Here is a 24,033-nt window from a genome sequence, read left to right as displayed (position 1 = left end):
AAAAATGATACTCAAGATAAATTGATGAGGCAATTTAGTTGACAAGACGTAGTGCTCAGACTGTGAGCAACAAAACAAGTCCCTCACATTGAAGCAAAAAACATTATAAATCATCTAACTGACCGTTCGCAGCAGCGACACAGAGGCAAAGTGCTGCTTTGTATTCACCTCGGTGGACTGAGCTGAGATGAAAGCGAAGTTGTCTGGGTGTTTGAGTCATAGGACTGGGTGGTCCCAGGGTGGGAGATGTTTCTGAGGCTCGGTGTGCTCTAATGACGCTGTCTGCTGAGCAGGGAATGGAGCTGTTATTCCAGGCTATTCCCCACTGTCAAGGGCTGTGATAGGATGACTAATTCCAGTGTGCCTATATTATTGAAGAGAGTACTGAAGACTGAACACTGCCTCATTAGCACAAATCCTTTCAGATTTAGTTACATCATCATTATTTAGTATAAAACAACCATTTCTATAAACATTTTTATCTCAGCCCTCATGACTCATGAGTGGCACTGTAGCATTGTTTTTTTTTTTAACTTGACAATCTGAGGTTCTGGGTTATGTAACTTGATCTTCTGTTTGTACTTTACTTCTCTGTGATATCTTGCAGTATTTTCAGTGCAGTAGGACGCCATTCTTGTTGTGTGGGGGCAATCAATGATCTGTCAACATATTGTGATGTATTAATGACGTCACAGCAATGGATTCCTATTCATTCATATTGAGTGCTAAAATGTTGAGTTACCGTTTGTCCAGCTGTAGTGGGAACAAGCAGCAGAATTTCACATTTATACTGAAAAACTACTGATCACAACAAACTCAAAGAAGAGGAGACAAAAGTGGAGACTAATTTTAGACTGAGTCATGTTTTTTTATGATGTAGCAATATAATGATGGTGTTTCTAAAACTTAAAAATCATAGTTTACTAGTGGTAAAGCTATTTATTTCTGAAATCCATGCTGTATCATTTCTCAGGATCTGTATTCTTGTAAATCCCTGTGCTCTGGTGGACAAAAATACCACGGTCCGCTGTCGACCTTGTGTTTAAAACACAATCACACCACCTGAGAAAATAATCAGAAGATTACTCTGTGATGAAAATAACCCTTCCTTTCAGCCCTGAAATTGTTAATGGATAAAATAAGCAAACAAAAATATCCTTAACTAATGCTGCAAAATAACATCAATTACTGTCTGTCAGATCCACATACTTCACCACTTCAATTCATTACAGCTAAAACATCAATTAATCGATTAGTCATTTGGTGGTGCCAGCTACTTATATTTGAGTAGTTTTCCCTTTCTGCTCCCCTTTTATATCATCATAAACGTAATATCTTTAGACTGTTTCAATCAAAAAATCAAATTAATTGTTAGTTGCAATCCTAAAAATCACATTTTGCTATAAAGCAGACTTTCCTATTGATTGCAACAGTAGACACATTTATACTTTGTGTATACACACACACACACACACACACACATATATATATATATATAGTCCGACCCCCAGGGACAGAAAATCTTGTATAAGTGGAATGATAAACATACATACCATGATAAAGCATTTCATAAGTTTAAGCCTACTTGATAATGAAATGCATTTTACTCTTCCTAAAGAACCGACAATGTCTTTTTAGAAAAACTAGACTAAGAACACTTTGTTAAGTTTTTGTGTTAATTCCTGGTGAATACTCAGCATCTTGATTCAGAGCAGAGAGAGTCTGAATACTCTCAGTGTACAACAGTAACCAGTGAGGTCAGGCCTGTCTCCTTACTATCACTGTGGACAGTCTCTATTTTCCCTGTCCAGAGAAACAGTGACTGGGCCATACTCTGCCTTGACCCCGGGTCTGATGAACTAACTTCCACTGACAGTCATCAATGGTTTCATTCTTTCACTGTGAGAAACCAGCCTGTGCTTGCATGAATGGAAAAACTGTAACACAAGCACCAGCAGAGAGTAATCTTTGTTCTCCAGAGAGCATGTAAGATGGTATAAAAATGTATGCGTGTTCATCTTTCTTTGGTAGAAAAACCAGTATGGAGCTTTCATATGAGCTAGAGAGTGTAGGCATGATGACAGTAATACCTATAAAATAAATGCAATTCAATACAAACACAAAGCACCACCTAAGAATAATATCTCTCAGTCACTTTCAACAAACTAAACATTATGGGATTCACAAATAACAACAGAATAACAATAGAATTTATATCAGAGCTATTGCACTGGATTACATTAGTGATGTCCACTCCCTCTATCTTCTATTCTTGTTCTGTGGCAGGAGAAAACATTAAAGGCCTTATGAAGTCAATAGCTTTCATTTCTACAAATAATTATAATAATCACAAAGATATTTTGACTGACTGAACATTAGGAGAGAAAAACATGACGTTTCTTTGAACTATGATGAAATTAAGACATCTATGTTCTTCTGTCTATTTTGTTTTGCTTTTGGAAAATCAAATATGACAGGCCTGTTTCTGCAGGCATCAAATACGCTCTTGAAGAACCACTTTTTCACACTACATTTCAAGTTGAATGGTGTCTGTGGGCATTAATCAATAAAGGAAAGGAGACAAATTTGTCAGTGGTTTTAATGATGCCATTTTAATTAAGCACTAACATGGACTTGTTCCTGTGCAATAAATGAAAGGATACTGCAAACTTTCTGAAGGTAGCCATTCATCCTGATAGTGGCTGAGGAAAAATATATATTTTTAAAAATTTCACTGGATTTAGAAAATGATGCAAACTTGCCCATATGTCTGCATCTTTGCTCATTTTTACAGAGGTGCTACAGTGTATTGGTTCTGTACGTTCTCTAAGCTCTCCTGTGGCTTTGTGCTGTAACTTCAATTTGTGGTAAGAGACAGAAAACACACTTACTTTCATCTAGTAATGTAGTGTGCACTGTTGATAAACAACACAACAATAGACAGAGAGATGGGACAGAACAAAGCGGTAGTATTATATAACAGCGATAGGGTTCAGACTGTTTTTTTGCCTGCTTGTTACAGATAGAGAGGCTTCATGCACATTTAACAGGGGAAACTGAAATCTACACAGGAGCTCATTCCTCAGTGACATAAACATGGGCTCTGAGCAGAGAGCGTGGTCACTGCTGGTTAGAGCATTTGTCTCAAATCTGCCAAATGCTAACACTAGTGAGCTAATACATTTGGTCAAACTTGATGAAAGGATCACGGAATATGTACTCCTCTCTTTATCAGTTATGTCATTAGTGGCACTAGTCATTATCAATACTAATTGGGATTCTATTGCTTTTGCTTTAGTTCAGTGAATCATCCTCATTAATGTAGAACATACTAATATTTTTATGCTATTACATAACCCATACTTAAAAGGTCTGTTACACTTTAAGGAATAGTTTAACATTCTGGAAAATATGCTAATTTGCTTTCTTGCAGAGAGTTGGATGAGAGGATCAAGATCAATCTTACGTCTGTTGACTACATATGAAGCTACAGCTGGGAGATATATATAATTGCTAAATGTTAATGCTAACATGTTTACAATGACAAGGGTAGCATGCTGATGTTAAGCAGACCTGTATGTTAGCCTGTTCACCATCTTAGCTCATCACATTAGCATGCTAACATGCTAATTATAGCTCCACATTTAACATACTTGAGGTGGATGGGGGTGTCATTTACAAGTAAATCAATGGCGCTACATGAAAAGGAAGGAATCATTAAAGCTATTATAATTCACCCTGAGGTGGCCACGTGTGTCTGAACAAAATGTCATGGCAGTCCATCCAGTAGATGTTGAGATTTTGGTTGGAACCAAAGTGGTGGACCGACTGACTGATGCTAGAGCTAGCATGGCCAAAAAAAATGAAATACTATGTAAAGATAACAGCACTTCCAGCACTACAGTTTAAAGAGGAAGACTTTTGGACAAAAGAAACTGCAAATAAACCTACAGACACATTAAGAGTCAGAGTGAGTTTCGTAGTGAAAGGAGTCAACAATCTGTATCAGTGTTCGACTTGCTGGTAGCTCAAGTTATTATTTAAAATAAAAACACCAACCTTTGTGAAACCAATCTACAACCTGATTCCATTTGTCTTTTTAAAACAAAGTGGTGAAGTCAGAATGCTGTCATCAAACATGTATATGTAACTTGACTTTCATAGTAGAGTACTATAGGGTTTGGCAGTATGCCAATGTACCACGGCACAGTAGACATTTTGCTACCGTCAGAGATTTTGCTATATATCAAATATGCCTTTAATCTTTCTGGTTGCATTAGGCTGTTGAGGGCAATGCTGCAAGTCAGTCATCTGGAATGCAGCCATAATATGGCATAATATAGCTTTCAATAGGAACGAAAAAAATCACAGCATTATGCCCACAGTTCCCCTGTGTCCACCCAGCATAGTTTATAAGCATCTTGTGTCTCTCCCACCATCTTTCATGATTTTTTTGTACCTCCTTTTTTTTTGCTTGTGCACGCTGTGTGTCTCACCATTAATTCCTCCTCTGCTTTCATATCCATTTCACACTACAAGGAAGTTTAATTTCTCCATTTCTGCTTTCCTCCTCTTGAAAATATTCATAGGTTTAAGTGGGCAGACACAGCAGTAGCCACGAGGCGTGATGAGGTGTCCACCACAACACGGATGTTTCCCTGCCACTTCAGAGAGTTTAGTAACCAAACACGTAACATCCAGTCATTATCAGTAACTCTCTTAGCAAACGTCAATGAGCAGCTCCAGTTTGCAGCCACAGGGAGGAGAGGAAAGGGACGCACAGGGCTGTTGTGACAGGGGGCATCTGCCAAATGGTGCAAAACAGCACAGAGGAGAAAGATGGAGAGAGTGAAAGAGGACGAGGGTGGTACGAATGCATGACACACACACACACACACACAACAGGAAAAACAATCACCTAATGGGCACGTGAAATCCCTGGCACAACACACAGCTCGCACTTTCTCTCTCATTCTCACCTCTTGCCGACAGACAAACAACTGTCACGCTACCAGAGAAGCCAATTGTCTCTGTGTCTGTCTCTGTGCTGCTGCACCATCTAAAACTCTCTCTGTACAATCCAGGAACATAACATTGCTCAAACAAGTAGTCAAATAACGGATTTAAAGCAAAAATAATTCAAGTAAAAACACTCAACATTCACTGGATTCTGCTTTTTAATCCTGCATGAGGATTTTTCTGCTTTTATCTGTTTCAGGGCTGCAGCTAAAGATTAGTTTTTTTAACTGTTTAGACTATAAAAACGGCTAACAGTTTTTAATGTACAATTATATAACAAAGAAAAGTGCTGCAAATTCTCACATTTGAAAGGCTTGAGTCAGTGAAGTTTGTGACATTTTTGCTCAGTAATTGGCTTAAACAATCTGTTTCCAAACTGGTCTATTGATCAACTAATCGATTAAATGACTCATCATTGCACCTCTAATCTGTTTTATATAATTGTTAACCGAATATCTTTTTGTTCTGGACTGTTGACAAATCAAAACAAACTATTTGGTTATAGCAAAATTGTAATGGGCAATTTTTACCATTTCTGACATTACAGAATTAAAGAATAATCCAGTCATTAATTGATGATGACAACTTCAGTATTAAATATGTAAATTCAAATGCAATATCCCTGCTTTTGTGAAGCATATGAGGTCCAGATATCGGTGTTGTTGATTTAATACTGGAAATGTTTGAGGCCATATTTTACCAGGTTGTCCTGAACTGCATTGCACTTAAAAGTATTTCTGTTATTAGGAAGTGTAGTGGCAAACAGAGCTACAGTTTAAGAGTAGTGTTGCATGTCTGCCTACTTTTTCAGCCAACTGTAATCTGCTCTACATTTAGCTACAGTCTGTATATGGCATGAAATTTACAGTAAATACACACACTTGCAGGTATGAGCATCCACACTGACACATTCACAGTCTCACAATTGGAGAGACACACAGAGGAGAGAAGAAGAGTGTAAATACATATATAGTGTGTGGACTATAAATAGCAGGTTGTGGAAGTCAGTTTCTGTCCTCACTGGCAGTTCATAAAAAGCTCCAGAGCAGGGGACATGTGTCCCTGAAGTGGCCTGTTTGAGTGCATGCTATGATCCACATCCTCTCTCCTAATACTGGGCCACTCACTCACTGCTACCGAACACGCATCATAAACTGCAGGAGCATCTGAGCTGTCCTAAGTCATTAATTACAGACCTTGGAGTTGCAGAGGAGGAATGTTATCACCTTACAGTAGGTGCTCTATGTACTGCATATGAATCATGATGGCAATCTCCATGTGAACTGGTAATCTGCAATCATTTTCAGATCTGTCATGGTGAGGCTTTGCTGTGGAGAACACTAGAATAATAAAACGGTTTAGAGGAAGTATGAGAAGATTAACATCACAGGAAGAAATCAACTTGAAGCTCAGTAAAGCAGCATCCTCACTCGGTGACGTGCAACAGAAAGCAGCAAAACTTACTGATAAGACTGAGATGGCCTTTATCTCTGAGCAACAATTACAACTGGCTGGCTTCTTCCAACTACACGAAGTAACAATTTGCACTCTCAAGTTCCTTCATCTCATTAAAACCGACTCAAACAGAATCTAGAAGAGTTTGCACTTCCAAATGTTTTTAAAACTTATGCCGCTGCACACTGTGAATGAGCTAGCATACAAGCAGCATAACATTTAGAGGCCATTTTATATAGCTTCAGAGAAAAGCAGATTTTAAGGCCATCTGGCTACTGAATCTTTTACAGTGCACGAGGCTCAACTTTCACTGTTTTAGCAGCCAGAAATTCATATTTCCCTTCTTATATTGCTCCACATCATTTGGAATTTTATCATCTCAAACACTGAGCTAACATAGACTCACTGAAATGAGTATTGGCACAAAGGTCAAGGAAAAAAAAACATAACTGGTGTTAAACTCAGCTGAAAATGCCAAACAATGTCTTTTACTGTGCACTGTGAAAAAGAGAAATCACATCTTTACATGAAATGAAGTTGCATAGCCATTTCTGGTAGGATGACACAAGCTGTGTGAGTTTATACTCAGAGGGAAGCTGTTATCTGTGGAGGCTCTCTAAATATTTCATTCATGTAGCTGAGTGAATGTTTGTATTGTCTAAAAGTGGCCCAAGCCTGCCAGTGAGATCCACATGTAACATAATGTACCATACCTAGTGAACCAAGTAAAAGGCTTACAGATCTGAAATAACATTTCATACGTTTTCAGTTTAAATTACACTAGAATTTACATTGTTGATTTTAACCATGCTGGCAAAGTGGCTCTAAGGATGGCAAAGCTGCCTGTTTGGTCCTCCACTTTCGTCCTGACTGAGACTTTGAATGAAATATCTTGAAGTCTATGGGATAGATTGCCACATATAGATATATACATATAGGTATATATCTATGATATAGATTTCCAAATTTGAATACAGACACTTGTGATTATGTCTGTATGATCTGCAATAATTAACTTTTCCTCAAGCACTACCCTCAGGTCAAAATTTTTATTTTTATTTTTATGGGTGGAGTCATTCCTGTGTTCCAATGGCATGGCATACAATGGGAACATGACGGAGGACCCAATGTTCCCAAGATCCTATGTTCCCTAGCTCTGTTTAGCACATACTAGGAGCCTGAAAAAGATGTTCCCCTGCTCTGTATTTGGTCTACACTTGAGGGAACTTATCAAATGGGTTAGTGCTAGGGTTGGGGCTTAGGGTTGTTGTGGTTTATGTAGCTGTTTTGAAGCCTTTTTCCAACAAAAAAAGACAGTATTTATGGAGTATTTTAACTTGAAACAGGTCAAATTTGACCCAGTTGCAAAAGGAACACTGTGTGTTAACTGAATACTGAAGTGGGGAAAATAGGACCGTGGGAACACAGATACACTCCTGTTTGGTTTGTGACCAAATACCTGCAAAACTGATGAATTCAGCCTCAGTTGTACTTTGTGTTTAGTGCCAGTAAGCAAATGTTAGCATGCCAACACTCTGAACTAAGGTGGTGGACACCGTAAACATTAATCCTGTTAAACATCAGAATGTTAGCATTTAGGTCATATCACTGTTTGTCAAAGTCCAGAGCCATTAGCATTGTAATCGCACATTCCAACTGTATTTACTTAATTTCCTCAGACAAACATTAACTGTAACATCGACTTTGGCTATCATTACATTATTACAATCTAAAAACGAACCCTGAATGAGATCCCTGATGTCTGGAGACTGTGTAGTTTCACTTGACGCGATTTTCTTCTGACATAACATAGTCACTTGACAGGACTGAATTGCTATTTGTCATTGAGCATGCTTGAAAGCAAATGAACATGTTCATATTGTTACTGTTGTAAAGTCAGGTTGTGCAGAAGCTGCAAGTGAAATGAGTGTTGTTTGAAGTACATGTTTGTTCCTAAAGAGGAGCCATGAGATAAGCATTTTGGCTTTTTTTTGGCTTTGCGAGCACATCTGTTATTACTGTATGATTCTTGCTTTGTTTTACCCTCTCTATTTTGTATTGTGCAAAAGAACTGACAATTAAGTGAAGTGTTGGATGTCAGGCTAAGAGTGATATCTATGCCTTCACCCTCCGTAGCCTCTCTCGATGCCCTGTTCTGACCTCTGGTTCAGTTTGGTTCACTGACACCTGAGGCCGATGATACCTCAACACCTCTACATCCACACCCACATGACCACGTGCTCTGACTATCTTTGTCATCAGAAACACCTCCTGCTTATGATCATGTCCCTAATAATGACTATAAAAAGCACATTTTCTGCATTTCTAAAATAACAACAAACAAACAAAAAAACCCCATCTCACATATGCACACACCTCTACCACCACAACCACACACAAACCCAGGTGAAAAAACATCCTCCTGTGTATTAACAATAGACAGTGGGGCTGACAGCACTCTGGTGACATTTGATACCCTCAATCGCCTTCCTGCTGTTGATGGTCTGGGGAGCTTCCACGCATTGTCTAACACAGACATACACACGCTCGTAGACACACACAGGCACACGCACACCAGTTCAGCCAAACATCTGCTGTTTTTAACCCCTGCTGGTTATGAGTGTGAGCGTAACGGGGTGGGGTGGGGGGGTAGGACACACATGAGACTGAGCAACTTCCAACTGACCTGAGAGTGAGATTAGCCTGAGGGTGGGACTGTAAACTGTGCAAGAGATGGCCTTTTTTAAAGTAATAAATTCCAAACAATGCTCTAACAGTGTCTAAGTAAGTAATCAAAATAGTAAGTTAATTATATGTCACATCAATCTTTATATACTTAAAAAACAAGTCTTACCACCAAAGCTCGCAACTGACTCCTCCACAACATTTGAAGCCAAAGCTACAGCATAAATCAGGGTTTCCAGGATAAACACATGCTCGCTCTGTGTTGATGGGGAAGTGTGTGTTATGAAAACAGAGGCTGAGAGGTGACGTTATAAGAAATTACGTACATATCTCAGAGCAGACAGAGGAGAGGAGGGGCAGAGAAAGCAAACAGTCACGCAGGGAGTTAGCAGGGAACTCTCTTGGGCCTCTAAGCCAATTACCGGAGCTGCATTGATTGAGGCAGCACTTTAAGGCCTCATCTACACAAGTAGTCCCTTAATACACTGGTCAGATGATGGGAGTGTCTCAACCACAAACTATGGGTAGGTGACCATTTGCATCCATTATGGTGCCAGTGAGGCAAATCTTTTTAAAGATGCTAATAGGACTAATGCAGAATATTACAAAACATGGGTTAAACTTAGTTTAATTAAAGCATGTGTCACTGTATCTTCATGTTTGAAGGCTACTACTGCTGAGATGGACAGGCACGGGACCAGTGTCTTCAGTCCTGATCATCTGACCCAGAGACCAAGGTGAGTATTATGTCCCGAGTGCCGTGGCTGTGTTCAATCAGCACTTCCATCCCCCATTAAAGGGATTGCTGGTCTATAATGATTTATGAAGGGGAACAGAGGGAGAATCAATGTAGCGGAGGCCCTCAGATTAATGATTAAGCAAATAGCAGCCCCACTCCAGATTCTATCAGAGGCCAGAGGTGGTGCTAAGAGCATGCCATGCTGTTGTAGGTTCAATTAACTGCCATGGGGTTGGGGAAGCTTCAGCAAAGAGCTTCAGTGCCTCTACTTGCCTCCCGCAAAGAACCACACATCAAAACAGCAGTCAAAATATATAATCAGAACAAGGACCAAGGAGATTTTCTGATAGGTATATCTGCAGTATAACAAAAAAAATGAAGTCACATTTTTGTATCAACCCTGTTGAGTGTCTGTGTTCAGAGTATACTGTACTCTGATACACACATTACTATTGTTATATCAAACAGATTCTGATTTAACTGAGATGACACAAAACATTTAAGACCTTTGGTATATTCTAGCGATTATTTTCATTATATTTTTTTCTTCTGCTCGTTTTGTCTGAGTAGCATCAAAACATAGTGAAAATATGGCCATTACAATTTCTTTCTACAATTATGTCTTCAAACATATTACTCTGATCAACAGAGTCTGACTAACAGCTCAGAACCCCAAAATACTGCTCACATATGTTTTAAAAAAGCAGATCTTCATATCTAAAGATCTGGAACTAGGTAAAGTTTGGTGATTTTGCCTGAAAAAAAAAAAAAAAAACTGAAAAGACTAACTGATTATCAAAATATCAAAATTGCTTAGATTTCTCAGAGTATAAGGTATCTAAGTGTTGTTTCAGTATCTGAGGTATCTCATTGGCTCTAGAATAAAAAAAAAATCCAAACAGTCCTTTTTTTCTAATATATTGAGCAGATTCCTCACTGTGATTGTTTGAATAAAGGGATGATGGAGTTACCCATTAAAGAGGAGAGGGACAGAGGACACAGAGGGAAAGAGAGGCCAGACACACAATACTGCTGCTGCCCAACACAACAGGCCATTCTTTCAGCTCGCGCCACAACACTCCTCACAGCTGAGTCCCAGCCGCTATTCTCCTGCTGTTCCCCCTGCTCCCTCCCCATCTCTCCCCTTTCAATATGGGGGAGAAGAATGAGGGAGGGGGGGGTGGGTGGGTGAAAATGAATAGTGGGCAAGCACAAACAATCTGAGGCGTCATTAGCTGGAAATCTTGTAAAATGACACAAAAGATGGCAGGGGGTTTTGTTTTTCTTTCACCTACTAGAAAACACCGTTTATTGTAAGAAGCCAGGTGAAAAAAGGGGGTAAGGAGCTTTCTTTTAAAGAGTAAAGCTGAGAGGAGAGAGCGGGTGCACAAGAAGAGGTGACTTAAAGAGGTAAAAAAGAAAAAAGAAGGGAAGATGGAAAGAAAAAGGTGAGGGAGAAGATGAGGCCGCATGAGCCAATGGCAGACGCGGATAGTAATGTCCTCTAACAGCAGGCGAGTGTGTCAACAGATTAGTGTTTAAATTCAGCCCCTAACCAAACACCATCTCAGACAGACAAACATGCATATGTGTGCACGCACAGATCCGCCATCATCACAGGCACACGGCACAACACATCACAGCTCATCAATATCACACAACAGATCTGCATAGGCACTGATTCCCACAGTCTTTCAAATAACAAAAAAAATCCACCTGCCTCTGTATTTCTGCCTGTGTGTGTGTATCTGACTATTCTCCCCACCCACATCTCTTCCAATCTAATCCCGGAAGCCAGGGCATCACTCCCAGGAGATGAAGCAAATGTCACAGAATTACCTCTACACCACCACCGCCACTGCTGCTGTTGCTGCTGCTGCTGCTTTCCTCTCTGCACGTTATTCCACAGACATATTCAAAAAGGTAAATCCAAGCAGGCTGATTTCTGCTCTCTTTCTTCCATCCAAACCATCCATGGATCATTCAGTATGTCTGTGAGCGAGTGCTACCTCCCAGCTTGCGAGCTCATTCAGGCAGGCAGCTAGTAGGCAGCTGCCGTTTTTCTTCAAAGCTCCACAAGCAGAGCAAATTAGAGGTCCAGCCCAGCTTAGAGGCTAAGCCAATGTGAGCTATTCACACTCCAGTTCCTGTCTGAGGCCAATGGCTGCAGCCCCACAGCCCCCGCATACTCCCGCCCACTGCCTGCCTTCCTCCCTCTCACTCTCTCTCTTTCCTCTATCTTTCCCTTCTCCTTCTCCTGCTATCTTAGCCATAAATACAGACTCCTGACATTACCTAACACATGGTCCCTCCTGATAAACAGCTAGCTTTGTGCAGGTCTTGTGACTGAGAAAACCTCTTCAGGGGTGAGTGCTGGGTTAAGGAAGGATGTAGACGGCAGCAGACCAAGGATGAGGGTAAGGATTCAGGATGCACATGAAGATTGGAGGGAGATACAGTACCATGTGGCGTAAATGGTAAAAATAGGAACCAAATATATGAATAAAAAAGGTGTAAATATGACAGTTGATAACCAGTGTTCTTGGTCTGGGATTAGTTTGTGCGGAGTTGGTTGCAGCCTAGATTTGTTTACTATGCTTCAACCCGACTAGAACCCCAGAGCCTAGACTTGATTAGGACCTTGGGAGATTAAGGGCCCACTGGCAGACCAAAGGAAAGCCTGTACCTGGCAGCGCAGGCCTGTACCTGCATGGACATGGACTGCTGCCCAGGCAACCTGACCACAAAACCCAGGAGCTGCCCTGAGGGTAGAGGACTGCAGCTTTCTGTTTGGATTCACATGGTCCAATCTCAGCCATATGCCCTCATTGTCCCACAGCTTTAAGTTTAAAAAATACAAAATAAAGTAGTTTAAATGGAGTCCTGAAGTGAACCAACAAGATTTTGGTATGCAGTATTTGTATGCTGATGTACTGTAACTGCTCCATATGTTACATTAAATTAAGTTGGAGATAGTTATAACCTTTGTTGCCGAATAGTGGGCCACTTAGGTTATCAATAGCAGAGTGAATCAGAGTAGTTGAAGGACCAGGTTGGACATGTTTTTGTTGGATAAACATGAAGCTAACCTCAGTTTGTAGCGTGCCAACAGACGTTAAAGGAGGACTGTATACAGAGGGCTAATTTCACTTTCAAATACTGATCTATCCATAAAATAGGAATGCAGTCTGATAATTATGTGATGGTTTGTCAATCTGTACCTTTAGGGCACACTGCAGATTTTCATTGAATAAGACAACATCATATTTGTACACTAAATATGAAGCAAGACCTGGCAGATTAGCCTAGCTTAGCATGAAGCAGGAGGAAACAGCTAGCCAAATGTCCAAAAGCAAACAAGATATAACATGTTAATTGCTGAGTTTGAGAGGTGTTTTTTTAAACTGTAGACAGAACAAGGCTAGCTGTTTCCTTCTGGTCCAGTTTTTATGCTAGGACAGGCTAATCTGCTGGCTCTGGCTTTATATTCAGCGTAAAGACGTGAAAGTGGTGTCACTCTTTTCATCTCGCTCTCAGCACAAAAGAGTAAAAAAGAAAAAGTATTTCCCAAAATTTCAAACAGTTCCTTTAGGATTACATACATTGATTAAATGGCAATGGTATGGGGGCAAAATGCCCAAATGCATTACTCAGCTGCTTTGAGAACCAAATATTTATACAAACACCAAAAACATTTCATCACTAACTCACCTTTACCTTTAGAGATTGGCAGGTTGAACTTTAAATCTGAAAATCAGTAAACTGCATTGATGGAGCAATAATTTGTGTGTAATTCAAAAGCTAGATTTGCTTCATTGTGAGTAAGCAAAAACAAGGCCCTGGGATAAGAAGTGTGCTTATCCACAGGAGGAAAGATGATCGAAACACAACAAATACCCTAAGAAGCCACATGAACACAAAGTTCAGTGAAGAAAGTTAAAACATATCTGATTTTAGATCAATCAATGCTCACTGCTTGGAGGCATCGAGGATAGCACACACTGAGGAGCTACAGTATGTAGGCTATGCTAGCTGGCCGCCACAGCCGAGCCATATCCAAATCATCACAAGACACTCACACACAGATCAGTCCGGTAAAAGACTTAATGATCATAACAGAGAATCTTTGTTCAGCCAGTGAATTAGCGCAGTTCATTTCCCTGACCTCAAAGGCCGGCTTATCATCATCACATTCCACTGACAACGAAAATAGACACACTAGCTAGCTGTCTGAAATATAATTGTCAGTCTGTGAACAGTGAAGAGAATTCACACCTGCTTTCATCAGCAATCCCAAGCTCTCTTTCTCTTCCATGCAGTAAACAGGGTTGCCAGTTTGGACGAAGGATCACTCTGGTCTCGGTACGCAGGGACTGCACTCACCGACAGTCGTACAGACAGAACCACATGAAGCATTTCTGCAGATAGTGGCTCATTAATCAGACACTGATCACTTTAAATTGACCCGAGTGACTCTGGGGTGATCCCGTCAGCAGTCTTCACATCATTACTCGAGTATTCACAACATCAAAGGACCGATTGTCTTACATGAGCTTGGCAAGGAAATGTGAATAAGTAGTTTGAATAACAATAACATTATTGCAAGCTGCATTTTATATTCACCAATCATAGTGGCTGCTCATCAGGATTGATTGAAGTTAATGTAACACCAGGCTCAGGGTACAGCCTGTTCTACACTGCAGGTGCAGAAAGACAAACAGAGGTTGTGTTGTTGTAATGGTTCCTCTTGGATAATGTACTATAAGATGCCTTTGAAATGGGCCTAGAGGAGATTGTCAATAACAAAAATAATGTCAGAGACCACAGCCTCCAGTGCCACCTTCCACCCACTTGCCAATCACACTGACAATAAAATTAGAAGGAAGAACTGCAGTTCTTTTGGCCTGTATGTGGTATGTGGTTCATTTTAATGGCAACAAATGATGCCTGTTTGTTACTGTCTCTGTAAGATATGCTAAACACCACCATGAATACACCAACACATGCATTAAACATAAATCTCACACACACACACAGTCCATGTAAACACACACACAGTCTGCACCTGTCTTCATACATCATTACTATGCAAAAACACATATTTGCCCAGCTTCCTCAATGAGCTCGTAAGCCATCGTTTTTTCTCATCCCTTCATCGCCTCCACAGCGAATCGTGCGTTAACGCAGCAGATATTTGGTCACATGAACAAAATATGAACCGTGCGTATGTGAAAAGCAGGCAAACAGAAGCTGGGGCCCACTCATCCGTTACAAGAATGAATGGCCATCATTAGCATGAGGCTCCCCGGCAGCACCCTGCAATGCAGCGACACACACAATGGCGAGTGCCACGCTTCCCCCTGCCGTTCCCCCCAGAGAAGCCCTTTTGTTTGAACAGCATCTGGACCTGACCTCCACGCATTCGAGGCTGATGACCCCCCCCCCTCCCCCCGCTTCTCATCTCCTCTCCTCTCCTATCCTAACCTCCTCTTAAAAAAAACCTGCTCTACCTCTACAGCACCCCCCCTTCCTCCTCCCTCCTCCTCTCCTTTCCTATACCCTGTCCGTTCTTCACACACAGGCCCCCACCACCACCACCACCACCTCCCTCCCTCTTCTAGCTAAGGAGAGCAGCCATCTCTTGCTTCTTGAAAAGAAGGTCTGTGTACTAGAGGGCCTTACACAAAGCCTGCAGGGTGAATTAGAAAACCAAAGAGGAAAAAGCACCAGGGCTACTGGCCATCTGTCCCTCTGGGTTGGACGTGCCTGCTCCGAGTGTGCCTGCCCCCCTATTTCCCCTCACATAATTCCCACCCCTACCCCCACCTTCCCTGATTCCCTTAGCCTATATACACAGCATCAACCACACACACACACACACACACACACACACTCTCTGCCATGCATACATCACAGGCTTCGGATGGCGGATGGCAGTGAGAGTGAGGGGAAAAAAGAAGAAGAATGAGAGAACAGGGAGAGAATAAGGAGCTGCCACTTGCCTGGATGCAGAGCGAGCCCGGAGCCAGCAAATCAAGCCGTAATCCCTTTCTTTGTGTGAGCGGCAAACAGAGAAATTTGTCTCCAACAATGATTTCCCCGAGATCGGCAGTGGAGTGGAAAACAAGGAAGCGAGGGAGTGAAGGACAGCGAGGAGGGGAGGGAGAGAAAGAGAGCGAGAGAGTGTGAGAGAGAGCGAGAGAGAAAGGAGGAGATGGAGGGTGAGAGCAGCAGAGGCAGGGAGACAGTGGGAGCAGCCTGAGTGTGACAGAGAGAGACAGAGGAAGGCAGCAGCCACCGCCAAGCCACAGGGACACTGACACTCACTGGAGGATTTGAAGTGAGGAGAGAATGATAGAGAGAGAGCAGAGGGAGAGAGAGCAAGGGAGAGGGAGGGAGAGATCAGGTGGGGGGAGGGAGGATTGGTTCGCTCTGTGGCTCAAACACTGGGATAACGCCGAGATAACCCTCATCCCCAAGCAGCAGCTGTAGACGTGAGAGGGAAATGAATCCCACGAGAGAGCGACTTCTCTATCAATTGTGACATTTGCCGCACATGATAACAATGGCCATCTGTAGCAGTGGGGCTATGAAGGAGAGGGGAGATGGTGGGTTGACAGGAGGAGGTGGGGTGGGGGCTCTTCTAATAAACACACATTCACACATACATTCCCAAAAGGGAGAGAAAAAAAATACCTCGGCCAGTGGTAGAGGGAAAGGCACCTGTTCGAGTCAAACACAGGGATAGAGAGCAACACATGTGCTCAGGAGAGGGGGAGGAGACTCGAGGGGCACACAGACAAAGGAAACAGAGGGCTGAGAAGTGTGGCTTTTATTTGACTGCTTTTGTCATTCTGCCTTGTCATGCCAAGAAAATATTTGCATGTGTGTGAGAGGGAGAGAGACAATAAACAGGAGGTGGCTGCAATAGTAGGTCACCAAGAAAGGGAGAGAGGGAGGGCCAGGAAGAAAGAAAGGCCAGAATTGTGTTGTGGCCCATGTGGCCTTTTTTTTTTTTTTTTTTTTAAAAAGTCATTACCAAAAAAAATACACACTCAAAACATTCACAGATTCTGCTACATTACTTAAAAGTGACTATTAGGCCTCACTCAGGACAAGTCTGGTGGTATTATAAGTTTTATTTTTGTCAAAGGCCGAGTGTAACAAAGAACTTTAAGTATTATCTTCGTGCCATACACCTACAAAAGCACATCAATGAGCCACACTGTTGCACTGGACGACATGTTTTCTTCATCTCGTTTTCATCATGAATGTGGGCACTGTAGTTTATTTTAACTCGATCCCACATACACCTTCTTCCTGCTTCTGTAAATACTCACTACACTGCCTTGAACAGTGATGAGGAAAAACTCAACCTTAACCTTTGTTTGCATTTGTTAGCTAAGAACCATCAGTGGTGGAAGAAGCATTCAGACCCTTTACTTAAATAAAAGTAGCAATAGCATCACTGTAATATGCTGCATTACAAGTACAAGTCCTGCATCCAAATATGACAGAAAAAGTACAGAAATATTAGAAACAACACGTATTTAAAGAATCAAAAGTAAAAGTACTCATTATGCAGAGGCTATTTGATAATATTATTGTATTATCAGTATCATTAGTGTTATTATTATTATGCACTAATATCTAAATAGTATTATAATGATGTAGCTGGTCCAAATGGAGCAAACTGTAACTACTTTATAAACACTACTGAGGAGTTTAATCTTTAACAATGCATCATAATTTATTAGATGATCATATGTTTTGTATCTAACGTATGATCTGTAAAGTAACTATACTTGCCATATAAATGTAGTGAAGTAAAAACTACAATATTACCATCTGAAATTTAGTAGAAGCACAAAGTACTACTCAAGTCAAGATCAAGTACATCAAATTTGTACTTAAATACTGTTAGTATTGTATTTTTGACATCCCTGTTCTTAGAAGCATCGTCAGATCTCTTCTCCTAGACAAACTCAGCAGCTGTTTCACGCTAAAAACCATGTAGCTGAACATATTATTTTGCATGCCTCTCAGGATGGCAATGTTGGTCTGTCATTCTGTCAGTCTGTGTGTCAATCTCATGTTTCACCACTTTGATCCAGGCTGAAATATCTCCCAAACTACTGAATGGATTACTGTGAAATTTTGTACAGACATTCATGGTTCCAAGAAAAAGACTGATAATGACTTTGGTGATCCCGGATTCATCATCTAGCACCAACATGAGGTTTTGTGTGAAATGTCAAAGCAACTACTGATTGCCATGAAATTTGGTATAGACATTTATTTTCCCCTCAGGATAAATTGTAATAACTTTAGTGATCCCTTGACTTTTCTTGTTGCGTCATCTTCAGGTCAAACTTTCAATTAGTTCAATAATTTGGATTCTGACCAAACACCTGCAAAACTAATGTCATTGCTGTATTTTGTGTTCAGTGCTAGTCAAGCTAATGTTAGCATGCTAGCATGCTTAACTAAGATGGTGAACATGGCAATCATTACACTTGCTAAACATCAGCATGTTAGCAATGCCACTGTGAGCAACACAATAGCACATAGCATACAGAGCCACAAGCACGACTGGAGACTAAGACATGTTAAAGGGGAAACAGTTACATTATTGTTAAGTTGTGCTAGTCACCAAGAGGCAGTGAAGCTCTAATAAAGTTTTTCCTGCACATATAGATATTTGTCATTACTTTCTTGCCGGTGAATCAAGTCGAAATCATTGCAATGGGAAACACACTTCATTACAGCTCCAGCAGTGAAGCAGAACAGATCTGAGAACAATGAGACTTGTTTCTGTTGAGGTGAACAGAGAAAACACTGTAGTAAAACTCTAATGACTCCTGGAGCTGCACATTGTTCCTCCTCTCTATAATCTCACATCTCACTGACCAAGAGGTTATAGCCCTAACCTAACATTAGCTACTCAGAAAAGTTGATACAAATGACCTTGTTCATTCTTCTTCTTCACATTTCCAATCTAATAGCTTACACAAGTCCTGTAACTATTAAGTTTTCACATTTGAATACAGGCAATGTTGCAATGTTAATCTATCACAGTTAGTGAGCAACAGATGTGCATTGGTTCAAGGATTATTTTGTTATTGTTAAAGGTGACTCAAAGGGTTTCATTATAAAATATTATGTGGTTCCCAAATCATTTGGCCATCAAAATGAAACAACGGCTACTTGTGACCCTTCATCACAGGTCATCCTTTGGTTATGGATTGGACTTTCTTTCTTTTTGGATTTGTCTAATGTGAAGGCATAATGAAGTGAATGTATCAGGTATTTCACTTATTTTAGAGATTTTTTTAAGACCTTAAGAGGTAAAAGCATCCAGTCCCTTACCTATTTTAAGGATTTTAGAGGACAGAAGAGGTGAAAATATAAAGTATATACATTTTAGGTCATTTTAGAGGCTGTAGGAGGCCAATGTATCCAACATATCGCTGGGAAAAAAAGCTAAATTAGTTAAAAGTAGGAAAAAAAAGAATAATAATAATTTAATAATCTGGTTACCCCCTCAGACGACCTTACAATACCATCACTGGAAAAACATATTTAGCTTTTTTATTTTGCCTACGTTCAACTTTAATGTCATTACTGTGCATCCTCTGCACACGGAGGCATCCCCCGTCATTCTGTGATCTTTGCGAGAGCCCATCATGTTCATCACATAATCAGGCAGGAATCTATTTTCAATATATCAGAACATCATAATCCCAGGGAGGGCACCAGGGGGAGGCTCAGAGAGGCGGATTTACCAGTCACATGGCTGAGCGCAAGAGAAGGACAGACAGCCAGAGATTGAGAGGCAGAGAGTGAAAAAAAGCAAGGGGGGGGTTTACATCAATCTAGTCTTGAAGCCACATTTTATTAGGGAGCGCTGCAATGCAAACACATGCAAACGAAAAACACACAGCCACACAGCCACACAGGGGGAAGTGGTGTTTTATGGGACTGATCATTGCTTTCTTGGCTGATTAAATCATGTCTATGCATATGTGTGATAATCAAACAATTCCTCAGGGGAGTGGTGGGCACACAAACACACACACTCACACATAAACACACACTCTCTAATCATATCCCCAATAGATCCATTGCTCTGCTTTGTTAAAACACTTTAAGCCTCAACTCAACAACTCAAGCAAACATTGTTTTTTTTCCTTAAATACACAAACATGACATGAGTACAGTAGGAAATTGAACTGAGTGGAGCTGGACTGTGTCACCCAACCACAGATCCAACTGTTAGTGACGTAACCGAGCCCAGCTGTGGAGTCTGGCACAGTGCTGGGTGTTTGGCTCCAGCCACGCTTTTTGTATATTTCACAGCCATGTGAGACAGCTGCAAAAACGGTGCTCTGGTGCGGTCAAGACACAAGTGGCTTCAATGGGCTGTAATACATAACAAACACTAGGAAAATGGTGCTTGGGAAAATGCATGTTTGTTTCTCTTTTTGTTTGTTAGAGTCAGAGATCGTGAGGATTTTAAATGATGAAAGGGGAATAAAGTGTAACAGAATAATTTATGGGTGAGTGAAAGGGAAGAATGAGATTAATAGGAGATGAAACAAACGAGAGAGAAAGCCAAAAGAAAGTGGGTCATGTCGGCAAAGATGAGGAAATGATGCAAAAGAGTGGTTAAAGACACCACTCTTAAGCCAGATGTGATTTAAGCATCCGCCATCACATTATTATAATGTTTTTACTCACAAGGCACAGCATGGCGATACAGATTGGCTCGGATGATCTTCTGCAGCTCATGGTCTGGTGAAGACTTTTGAAACCTCAAGCTCAGGTAGTGCTTCAGGTCCTTGTTGAGCTTGTGACCTGGAAACAGCAGACAGACAGGAGCGGCTCAAGTAAACAAACCTCGTTGACGTCAAAAATCTGGCTGTCTCTTCTGCTGTTTACATGCTGTCATTTGACCAAGTAAGGACATGAAAGGCTATGACATTTCCATTGTTAAAATGCATCAAATTTGACAATATACTTCTCTCTTAAGTCCAAGTGATGTAGCGAAACTTAAAGTCAGCCATGCTAGTGTTGCTGTATACCACAGCTTAATGTTAATTCACAGACAAGAAAATACTGACAATATACAGGAAAAACCTTTATAAAGCTACAGTAGCTCTTGGTGATCAGCAACACTCAACAATGCGCCAGCTGTTTTATGGTTAACAAGAGTTCTGTGAGGCTGTACTTAAGCATCAAAGCCATTAGAATTCATCCTCTGGGCACCATAAATGTCTGCACAAAATTTCATGGCAATCCATTGAATAGTTTTTGAGACATTTCAGTCTGGACCAAATTGGTGGACCAAATGACAAACTGACCAAGTGACACTGCCATCCTTAGAGCCATGCTGCTAGCATCACTAAAAATTCAGCACTATCTGACTCAAACATGAGACAGAGAGAAAAAGTGATACTCATTTCCAACCTTTGTCTATTCCATTAAATGGTAACTGCAAAGAAATAAATCATGTCAACGGTGTCAACAGAGCAGAGAAACACAGTATGATTCATTTGGAGGAAAATGAAGAGATTGAGGCAGGTTTGGGTAATTGATTAAGAGAGTCTCTGATTGGCTGGAATTCCAAAGCTTATTCACAGCATCCACCCAATCAGAGGTGCTGATGCTGCTGGCTGAGTTTGAACTGAGCTCAAGTGCTCACAATGGGGCCAGATGGTCAGAGCTCGCTCTCACGCCAGGGTCTCATTTAGGACCATTTAATGATCTCCAAATATATCATCCATGTCTGGGGTAGCTGGCAAGCACTTCTTAGGGGAGGTGCCATGGCCTCCTGTCGGCCTCCGATCCACAGCGGAAGAGTTTCTCCTGGCTCTGTGCTTCAAGATGACAGGGTCAGTGTGCCGACTGTGTAGCTAGTTTACTCTGGGATTAATGGGAATTCATAAGATGGATGTATTAAAAGTAAAAAAAGAAGACAGAGCCCCTGTAATGTGGTGTATTGGGGGGTGAAAATTAATATGAGGGCAGGGTATAGTTACAAGAGAGGTTGAGGTTTGACTGTACAAATCGTACTAAATGAGGCAGGACAGAGGCAAGAATGCTACTGAGAGACTAAAATCAGGGGGAAAAGGACAGACAGATCCAGAGTGTCAATGTAGCAGCTGAGAAAGTGAAAATGGTCTAATAGCAGGGGAGTATCTGTCATCTGCCCTGAGGTGTGGCCCTGTGGTCACATCATGATCTGTCAGCCCCAGCTTCACATCCACCTCCTCCGCCGAATAGACATGACTATAAATACTGAGGCATGTACACTGATAATGTGAAGCACCAAGTCCCGAAAGATAACAACACACAGGCATCTAATACTACAGTGAGAAAAATATAATATTAAATTTCAGAAGAAACATAGTGATAATAATAATGCCAATACTACTACTACTATTACTACTACTATTTATGATAATAATAATAATAATAATAATGATAATAATAATAATAATAATATGTGATAAAAGTTAAGGTGTAAATCTGATTCAGGAACACAGCTATGGTAATATTATCATCACCATGAATCTGATTGTGGTGTGGGGTATTTTCTTCCCAGAAGTGGAGACACTCGGTTGGTAGTCTACTTTTCTGTATTTTTCCGTTCCTCCATACACATACACACACGCACGCGCACGCACACACACACACACACACAACCCACTGTGTAATTCAGTGCAAGCAAAGCACAGTCAGGTAATTGTTACCTAGCAACCAGCCAGTGCTGACGACCATCATTACGGTCCCTGCTAGGCAAGCAGCAGTCAGACTGTAAAAGCAAAAGCAGATACAACAGCACACTTGCACACATGCATACACAAATACACACACACTTAACGTACACAAGCTTTCTTTCAATCGGTGCATCTTCTGCTGCTCATTCCATGTCGGTGGTGATTTGATTTATATAAACAGCACTGCATCAAAAATAAAATATGATTGGATCATGCGGCACACACATTAGTGTTTGCATTCACTGTCGTGTCAGTTTTGCTGGCTCAGATGCTTTCCCTGAGATAAGGACCGCTGTCAGGAACAACCCCCTCCTGTGGGCGCGTAGAGCTAGCAGAGGGCGGGCCGCCCAGGTGTCCTGCTCCATCAATGAGAAAGTCATCAAATATTCAATATTTATGAGGATTAAAGCTGTGTGGATCAGAGATTACAATCACACCACTGTGGAGTGTGTGTCTGTGTGTACAGTTCATACGCCGTTTACTTAGTTTCTCTCTGGATTTTTAATCTCAAATGCTGTTACACTAAACAAATAAGCAGATGTTATGGTGCTGTAGATGTAGCGTTCTGCATGCCAAATTGGAAAAAAAAAAATACTGATATCTAGCTGCTTGACAAAATAAATTCCTGGTCCAGACAGACAGCAAATTCATGGTTTGATGTGATACATTTCAGCTGTGTCACAGTTTGATATATTTTCAGAACAGAAAAATAGGGAGAGCCTCAGAGCATGCCAGAATGTTATTTTCAATTTACTATTATCTTCAGCTTTACAACCATTTTCTATGGAATTTGAGACTTAAGAATAAAACAATTTTCCTTGACCCATTTAGAGTGGTTTCCCAGCACAATGTAACAAAAAACAAAGTTTTAAAATCTAACAAAAACAACCGGATGTGGTGAGAAAACAGGAGATATTATCTCAGCTCAGCAACCACAGAGCTGCTGTGTTCCACAGAATTTTATACAATACACATGGTGAATTGTTCAATTCACCACACGCATTGAATGGAGATCCTTGTATTGTATACAATAAGATACAAGATACTGTTGCTGGGAATGTGCTGAACATTCTCATACACAGTGTCTGCTAATCCACAATTGTCTGTCCCTACATATTTTCTGGACTGGACTGAATGTTTTTACAAAAATAAATAGATATTATTGGATTAGACTTTTTTTTTTACAGGCACGTATTTAATTTGAATAGGCTACAGTAGAGACTGCATGCATGGGAAGATTTTAATGTTCAAGTAACATTACAATGAAAGTAACCACTTGAGAGGAGAGCTCTTTTATAGAGCACAGGCATCTCTCCATCAATATGAACAGCATAAGTGTATTAATGCTAATAT

The 24,033-nt window shown here is 40.8% G+C and overlaps 1 protein-coding gene across 15 annotated transcripts in view; it reads right to left on the bottom strand.

Annotated features, from left to right (window-relative positions):
• The window catches only part of LOC108889501 (membrane-associated guanylate kinase, WW and PDZ domain-containing protein 1), a 91,607-nt gene that overhangs the window by 40,105 nt on the left and 27,469 nt on the right, over positions 1-24,033 (bottom strand). For 13 of the 15 annotated variants that reach the window (XM_018685975.2, XM_018685978.2, XM_018685977.2 and 10 more), the window contains exon 2: positions 20,639-20,755. In XM_018685975.2, coding sequence (XP_018541491.1) covers positions 20,639-20,755 — 117 coding nt within the window. Of the gene's footprint in view, positions 1-11,737; positions 12,016-15,900; positions 15,922-20,638; positions 20,756-24,033 lie in introns of those variants that run through there. The other 2 variants (XM_051071299.1, XM_051071298.1) reach the window with 2 other exon arrangements.

The sequence above is a fragment of the Lates calcarifer genome, linkage group LG6, assembly GCF_001640805.2.
Source record: "Lates calcarifer isolate ASB-BC8 linkage group LG6, TLL_Latcal_v3, whole genome shotgun sequence".
In the NCBI taxonomy this organism is placed as follows: Eukaryota; Metazoa; Chordata; class Actinopteri; family Centropomidae; genus Lates; species Lates calcarifer.
Note: the sequence above shows the minus strand (reverse complement) of the source record. Positions and strands in the feature narration are given on the sequence as shown.